Source organism: Bacillus rossius, chromosome 5 (assembly GCF_032445375.1).
Source record: "Bacillus rossius redtenbacheri isolate Brsri chromosome 5, Brsri_v3, whole genome shotgun sequence".
Lineage (NCBI taxonomy): Eukaryota > Metazoa > Arthropoda > Insecta > Phasmatodea > Bacillidae > Bacillus > Bacillus rossius.
The window spans coordinates 60,239,832-60,248,813 of NC_086333.1; the positions used below are offsets into that span (position 1 = coordinate 60,239,832).

The 8,982-nt window shown below is 36.3% G+C and overlaps 1 protein-coding gene across 1 annotated transcript in view; it reads right to left on the reverse strand.

The window, feature by feature from the left end:
* The window catches only part of LOC134531868 (small ribosomal subunit protein uS5), a 31,345-nt gene extending 24,159 nt beyond the window's left edge, over positions 1-7,186 (reverse strand). The window contains exons 1-2 of the mRNA XM_063367871.1: positions 7,046-7,186; positions 234-458 (exon numbers count right to left, since the gene is read on the reverse strand). Of these exons, the coding sequence (XP_063223941.1) occupies positions 234-455 (222 nt within the window). The 5' untranslated portion in view covers positions 456-458; positions 7,046-7,186. The remainder of the gene's footprint in view (positions 1-233; positions 459-7,045) is intronic.
* Positions 7,187-8,982: the final 1,796 nt, after the last annotated feature.

Below are 8,982 nucleotides of genomic sequence, written 5' to 3' on the forward strand. Positions count from 1 at the left end.
TACAGATGCTGCCGATGCCGATACTCTGAATATCGGCCGATACTTAAGAATCGGAATCGGCATCGGCCCAGCCCTATTGTTTCTTCTGAAGCTCTGCATACAGTATGTGCCCCCAGGTAGGCGGTGCCCTTAACAAGAAAACTTTGTGGCATCATACCACAAGCTGTGCAAGAAAACTCAAATAATTGGAACTAGACAAGAAATAACCCAGAGCTTGGCCTCAGGGAACCAACCTTTATGGGGAGGGAGAATAGGTAGATCTCCTCTAGTGTGCGTATCTTGCCGTCACGCACCAGACGTCCCAGCTTGGTGACCGGGATCCACTCTTTCTCTGCCTCCTTTCCGCGACCCCTGCCGCGACCGCGACCCCTGCCACGGCCCCTCGGACCACCGCGACCCCCGCGAGAGCCAAACCCACCTCGAAAACCACCTCGGGCTGGAGCAGCGTCCGCCATGTTCTGTAACAAGCAAGCACATTTGCATCCAACAAATACATCTGCAGGCATGGCCTCTTGCAAGTGTACTACAGTGAAAGGTTTTATATCTCAGATTAGTGATTTTGCAGTATTACTGATTGTCAACATAATTTTACTGTCAATATTGAATGTGAAAATGTGAAATAAAACTCAATAAAAAAAATAAAAAAAGCAGAAACTGTATTCAAATGAAAACCTCCGAATAAACTAAAAATGCAGGTAGCACAGTTTTTTTGACCTGGCGGTTAAGGTCAACAGCAGAAATCCACCCGAAGGAAGTCTGAACTTAAACGACTTGAATGACGCTGAATTACTGAACGTGCCAAACTACAGAATGCCAGATTAAAAACCTTTCACTGGATTTGATGCTATTAAAAATTTTGACTGCAAATGAGAAGACAAATGCAATCAGGAATTTACTTAAATGGACACCTAGCAACTGGGTGTGACAAGGCCTTGAAGCTGCAGATACATTCTGAAGCCTCTAAACACTACTAGAAACTAAATTTTCAGGCACACATAAACCTTGTATCATATAATATACACACAAATAGTAATTGTATTGAGATACTTAAAGAACTTCATATCACAAAGTAATCCTAGTGTAAGCACTCTCGTGAAAAAATTTACAATTACAAACATGGTGTTTTAGTGAACTACTAATGTTGCCAAACTGTCTCCTCACTGCATTTTGAAATTCACATGACAATCTGAGAAATACTGAATGGTGGGAAAGGCTAGCCTAATATTTTCAACAAAACCAAACTTCTGCATACCTAATTTAACAATATTTAAAAGTACCTTCACTCACCCCGAAAAACAAGTTTAAAATTTGTAATAGATTCAAATATAATTCTAGTGAGCAGGGTGATAAAGTGGTAGAAAATTTGTGGGGTAAAACTAGTTATCAGAGGCATGGAAAATTGTCTTGAGCCTGGCTGTAACTACTGAAATCAAATATCACTGTCTTTTATAAAACTATTTTGGCTACACTGCATTCCAAAATCTGTCTGGAGAATCACAGGTTTCATTTCATTTTCATTTCATTTCATTTCATTTATTAGCGTCCTATATTTGACAGTACATATGTCCAGGTTTTGTCAGTAACATTATAAATAAAATACATCATAATACACTAACAAAACAATATAAAAAAAATACATTATAACACAATAATATATGTTACAATAAAAAATGATAATAAAAAACAATGCAGCAATTTATGTAGATGCACTGAGGAATTCATTAACAGAGTATGGAGCTATTCGTAGTAGGTAATCTTTGAGATGTCGTTTAAATATGGTATGTGATTGGGATGCTGTATTTAACAGGGATATCGGTAGAACATTTATTAGTTTAAGGCCCATGTAAAAAGGGTTCAATTCGTATTTTTTTGTTGAATGAAAAGGAATGTGATTCTTATAAATGGATCTGGTAAAGTGATTATGTATTTCATTATTCTTTACATACTTAATATTTTGAATTACATAAATGACAACCGAATATATATAAATGGCTGGAAATGTTAAGAGTTTGTTATTCAGGAAAATAGGCCTACAAGAATCTGTCTTACTAAGATTATAAATAATTCTAATAACCCGTTTTTGAAGCTTAAATATCTTTAGCCAATTTAAGGAATTTCCCCAAAAAATAACACCATATCTCATTATTGAATATATGTTTGCATAATACATAGCAATTACTGCTTTATGTGAAGTTACAGTATTAATAGTTTTTATGGCAAAACAAAGAGAACTAAGTCTACGACACAGAAAAGATATATGATTAGTCCAATTTAGATTCTCATCAAGATTCAGTCCCAGTAATTTTGCTGTTTTTACAGTATTAAGAATATTATTGCCAATAGTCACTTCAATATTATTTAATCTATTTATTTGAGAGTTAAAATATATAATATAAGATTTTTGAATATTTAGAATCAGTCTATTATCAGTAAACCAAGTTTGCATTTGGTTGAGGGTTATGGAAATTCTTTTTTGTAGTTCCTGTAAAGTCTGGCCTGTTACTATAATGGAGGTATCATCTGCAAACATGATAGTCTGGCCATAATCTAGAAACAAAGGTAAATCATTAATAAAAAGCAAAAACAAAAGTGGACCGAGAATTGAACCTTGGGGAACACCAATACCAATTTTCAAAATTTTTGACCTAGAAGTAGTGGTAATATTATTATAAGTCACATTAATACTAGTAATTTGTGAACGATTTGATAAGTAAGATTTTATAATATTGTTTGCAACACCTCTTATACCATATTTACTTAATTTTTCTAATAAAATATCATGGCTTACACAATCAAATGCTTTGGTTAAATCTACAAGTATGCAAGCTGTCAAGACTTTATTATCTAAATGAGAATAAATACTATTGAGTAGAGTGAACAATGCTTGTTCCGTTGACTTGCCTTTAACAAAACCATACTGATTACTGGTAATTATATTATAACAATTTAAGAATGAAAGCAACCGTTTTAATATAATCTTTTCAAGAATTTTTGAAAAATTTGGTAATAAAGCAATTGGTCTATAATTATTAATGCAGGTAGTATCACCCTTTTTATGTAGTGGAATAATTTTCGCTATTTTGAGCCTATCAGGAAATATGCCATTTTCTAAACATTTATTAAATATATAGACAAGGGGCTTTTTAATGTGTTCTGCACATGATTTTATTACAGAAATAGGAACATCATCAAGACCAACAGAATTTTTATTTTTCATACCTCTTATTATTTGAGTAATTTCATTTTCATCTACTGGTGTTAGGTACATTGAATGCAAATGCAAATGAATATCAAGTATTCTAGGTGATATTCCTGTATTTATAATGGTTGAATTGTTTTTTATTAAAGAGGATGCAATTTCCGTAAAATAGGCATTAAACTTATTAGCAATTTGGAAACTGTCAGTGATTGTATTATTATCATCATCAATTAAAGAAATGTTATGTTTATTATTGAAACATTTCATATCATTATTAATTATTTGCCACATTGTTTTACTTTTATTGGTGGAAGATAACAGTTTACATTCAATATAAAATTTTTTAGCATCTATAACAGATTTATTAAATTGTTTTTTAAATTTTTTATAATCATCTCGAATGTATGAATTTTTGTTGCGGAGAAGCTTCTCCTTATAATGATTTAAAATTTCAAATCCAGAGGCAAGATCACTATTAATCCAAGGAGAGGACTTATTGTTAATGCTTATCCATAAATAGGGAAAGTATTGATTAAAATAAAGTAAAAATGTATTTATAAACAAGTTATATGCCTTATTGGGATTGCAAGTGTTATAGATTTCTTCCCACAATACAAGTGCAATCTCATTACAAAAAATATCTATTGTATCAAGTTTAAACAATCTTTTCAGTAAATGAGTAGTGGAATTATCATTAGATCTAAGTTCAGTGTCACTTAATTTTAATATTATATGTTGAGCCAAATGATCAGAAATAGCAGTATCAATAGTTTCTGCAAACAAAGTACTAGGGCTACATCTAATATTAGTAAGAATATTATCGATACATGTATTAATTGTATTGCCAATTCTTGTAGGGGTAAGTATCGTTCTATGTATACCATATTGCCTAAGTAGACAAAAAAATTTATTGTTTGTGTTATTTTCCTCATTAAAATTAATATTGAAATCACCACATATTATCACATATTTTTGTATCCTTAGAACTTTTTTTAAAATTAAGTCAAAATAATTTAAAAACAATTCAAAATGACAAAATCCGGGGGGTCTGTATATACCAACAATACAGCTATGTATTGAGTTTATAGATATACAACAGCATTCAATTATTGTAGCAGGTGAAAGGTGCACAATATGGTGGCAGAATAAGGACAATATCAAGTGGAAAACAGAGATGGCTCTGCTAATAGTGAAAACAAACAGTAGCATAATAAATTATAATGACTAGCTAAATTACTTACCTACCACAAGCATCTTAAATGTCGCTGATATGTTCAAGAGATAAACACAAAAAATTTTGTTTTGGTAATTACTAAATTCCTGAAAATGTAATCTACTTAAGCTACAGCAACACAGGGTGCTATGCTCGCTATGTTCAAGATGTTCGCTACACAAGTAAAATATAGCCAGCTGCATCTCATTTGTCACTGGTCACACAAAACAGTGTTTGCTATGTTCCTTGTGTTGGCAACAGCACCAGGTGTTTAGTTCTCTGCTTTATTTCTAAAACGTCTGCCTTCATGCATGCGCAGATAAACAAAACCATTTGTTTTCACACGAAATTGTGCTGCACTTCTGTGTTTGCTTTTTATGAAGTTCAATTTCTCTCAGTAGGTATTCTACTTTAAATAGCCAAGTCAATGGAAAAGTTAATTGAAAGATTACGAAAATATCCATGTTCATGGAATAAATCTATGGAACATAGAAGGGAGGATATGCAGGACAATCAATGCCTGGGATTTTATTTCAAGGGAATGCTAACAGTTAAAATTTATTCTAAAATAATATATTTTGTTTTGGCTTTATAAGCAACTCTTCTTAAAATTATGAAATACTATTGATTTTAGATTAAATTCATGAACCTGTATCTTTTTACCTTTACATACTGTGAGAGCCCGCAGAAAATTATCATCGGAATCATCACTCAAATCCCACAACATGTGTCCCTCCGACATCGCGAAGTACACGAACCTGACTGACCACTTGGCACAGCTAACATTGCAAACATTGTGAACATCACATCACTTTCTGTATGGCCCCAGCTTTAACCTAATATACAAACCTTCCACTCTCATAATATTTACCTAGATTAGGTGTCCCTCTAGGAGACACATTGTCACACCTACTTCTTAATATTTTTATTAATGAAATTTCACACGTTCTTAAACTAACGGTGCACTTTTTAAATTTTACTGATCTTAATATTTATAAGTCACGTCACTCCACGACTGTCTAATAACTTAAAATGACAAAATTAATACGCGGTGCAATGCAATTTAGTTACCCTTAAAAAATAATATATTTTACCAGTAAATATAAACCTCTTAATTACTACTATAAGACAGCACTTTAATTTCCAAAACATTTTGGAGGGTAAAGCTTCCTCGCAGCGATAAGGAAACAATAAAGGCGTTCACGACAGATTACTACTGTCGACGAAACAAGCATGCACACTGAGAATACATAATATTATACTAATGGATTTATCTATAGGCATAATTACGGAACGTTTTTGTTTTAAATAAAATAGAAAATGGATGAAATTTTACAATATAATACTCAAAGAAGAACATTTCGTGTTCCATTATGGTTAGCATTAGGTGAATATAATGTTTATTAAATCTTCGGGAAGACATTTATATAAGTGATTCCCAATTGCGGGGTCTTTAATTAATTTAACATATTATTGCTGTTTCGTAAATCCAATAGGATTTTAATTTTTATTGCGTTTTTTATTGTTATTATTATTACTTAACCTGCAATTGGGCTTTCACCCGGTGGCAAGAACTCCCACTCACTCCCCTCTCCCCCCCCCCCCCCTCCATCAGCTTTCTCCTCAGCTCCCTCCCATCCCTGACCTCCACCATTTCCTCCCCCAGCCCATTCCACTCCCTCCCCGTCCTCACCAGGAAGGTGTTCCGCCCTCTCTCTGTCCGCCTCCACACCCTCTGGAGCTTACATCTGTGGTCTCTTCGTCCTCTGTACTCCCCTCTATGTACTTTGCTTCCCAATTGCCCCCATCCCCCTTCCCCCTTCAGCACCTTGAACATCCTGACCAACCTTTCCACTCTTCTTCTCCTCTGTAACGTTTCCCACCCCAACTCCTTAATCATTTCCGTTGGGCTATGCAGTTTCCCATCCTGCCCCTCCCTCCTTCTCCACATTCCCATCACCCACCTAGCCGCTCTGCGCTGCACCCCTTCCAGCTCCTTCACCTCAGTCACCAGGTAGGGGTCCCAGACCGCCGCCGCATACTCCAACATTGGCCTGACCAATGTGGAGTATGCCTTCTCCTTTGTCCTCCTCCCAGCTCCCTGCAGGGTCCTACCAAGCAACCCCAGCGCCTGCCTTCCCCTCCTGACCACCCCCTCTATGTGCTCCGCCCATCCTAGGTCATTTTTCAGTGTCACCCCCAGGTACTTATATCCTGCTGCCTCTCTTATCTCCTGCCCCTTCCAGTAATATACATTTCGTGTGACTTTCCTCCTCTTTGTAAATCTGACAACTTTTGTCTTACCAACATTCAAGGACATTCCATTTTTCTCCGTCCATTGCTCCAACCTTATCAAGTCCTCTGCTAAACATCCCCCTTCCCCCACAACCTCATACACTACACAGTCATCTGCAAATAGCCTCCATCTGGCTTTCATGCCCTCCCCCAGATCGTTTATCATAATTGTGAACAACAGAGGCCCCAGCACACTCCCCTGTGGCACCCCCGACGTATACATATACCACAGTCTCTGACTAAATAACACAAACGTACTAAACATGCTAGCATTAATAACATAAATAAATAAGACTTAATTCATTTTATGAAATATATAAATTCACAACCATACTTACACTTCCACGTGAAATCAAGCAATAACTTAGGAAGAGGAAGTAGGTACTACTTATAACAAAAGAACAACTACACGTTCCTAGTTGAATTAAAATGTTTTACAAGGCCATAAGAATTATATCTAGATAAAAACACAAATTAATACTAGATTCAATTTTTTTTTTAAAAATGTATCTAACAACAATTAACCCTCAAAAATTTAGCATTTTTTTAAACTATATAAATCAAACTAGGTATATTTCGTAATATCTAGGATTATAATTATTATTTTAAAAATACAATTGAGGAGGTTGCGGCAATAAGAGCCTTTAACACTTTAGGCCCTTTTTGGGGATAATTAAAAAAAAAATTATACAAACATCTTGACACCACTCCCGCTGCCTAATTAAGTTTAGAATAAATATTGAATTGAAAATGATCTCAAGGGGGAGGGGGGTTCGACCTTGTTGCTTCAGGCAGGAGTGCGTCGTTAGTTTAAACGACCTGGGCTGTTCAGGCCACCCAGGATGCCTTGAAATAAAAGGAAACTGACTAACAAGACACTGCACTTTATTACGGTTTGATACACTTGCTGGTCCAACCCTGGCCGAGTCTGTTGTCTGACCATCTCTACATGGTCGGTTTAACACACCGACGTTGCGCGAGAACAGGTTAGGCGGCAAACGCGTGTAGAAGTTCTATCATGAGGCCGGCACTGACAAAACTAAGTCCGCGGCGAACTACTGCAGCCCTGAAACGTTGCAACTAAATTTATATTATGACTGAATTTGAATATGAAATAGCAAAAGTACACAATCAACAGTTCTTAAACAGGTATGCAACTACATAAGTCAAAGTTCGTGATGGATTGAAAATACATTTAGATGTACGTGAAAATTATACTGCGCGGCGTGATTGTTACTGATGATTGCCATGACGCGGATGAATTATGAACACATAACACAAATGAAATATAATAATGTTAAATAAACTATAAACCTAGAAAAACCTAACTTGATAATAAACACTAAAACATGAAAGTTAGTGTAGATCGCCGTGACACAGCTGGATTGCGAATAAAAAATTAATTACTTAAGATGTTCTTATGCCATGTCACCTAAATGCTGGTTTTGGCGCGATGATGTCTGCGCGATAGGCGCGGAGCGACCATCCCTCGAGAGCGCCGGAAGGCAACTACTCAAAAGCGCGGCGCGAACCTCCGGCAAAACGTGTGTAGCGCAGGAAAACAGCCACGACCAGTTATGGACTTAGTTGTTAATTTGAGATATACAATAATTATTCTACAATGGTATAAAATTCTTATTATTTTGGTTTATGGAAAGAATATAAAATTACACATTTATCACACACTAGTACATTGCCACACCCGGCCGGGCGCTTCGGTCGGCTTGCAGTTCGTCGCGGCGCTCATAACGCACGGGCGTGTTCGTTGCACACGCAATTCGAGTAAGTGTTGTTGGGACCTAACGGCCTGTGCGACCCAGAGGGAGCACCGGTGGCTGGCGTCAATGTGATTAATAAGTTTTTTTTCAGGTTTTAAAAACAGTACCCTAATACAACTTGATATCCACAATATTTTACCAAATGGAAATGTAGCTAACCTATCTTAAGCTTCCACCCATTCGATTTAAACAAATCTTTAGTTCCACTGAACCAAAAACTCTCCATTCTCTATCGGAACTGTGATTTCGCCATCGAAGGAGGTTGCGGAATATTTCCGATAGTTTTGTCATGTCCACCATTTTGGCCTCGGCTGGTATAATAGCACAAGCCCCAGGTGCGCCACCCCTCCTACACACTCTATGGGCAGGACATTTAGTTCGCCACCCGCCCCTAGATGGCAGACAAAGGGGAATGTAAAGTAAGGGGACTTTGTCTACCTGCCCCGTCTAACTCAGGGCAAATATGTAAATATATGGTGTTGTGACAAGAAACTGTT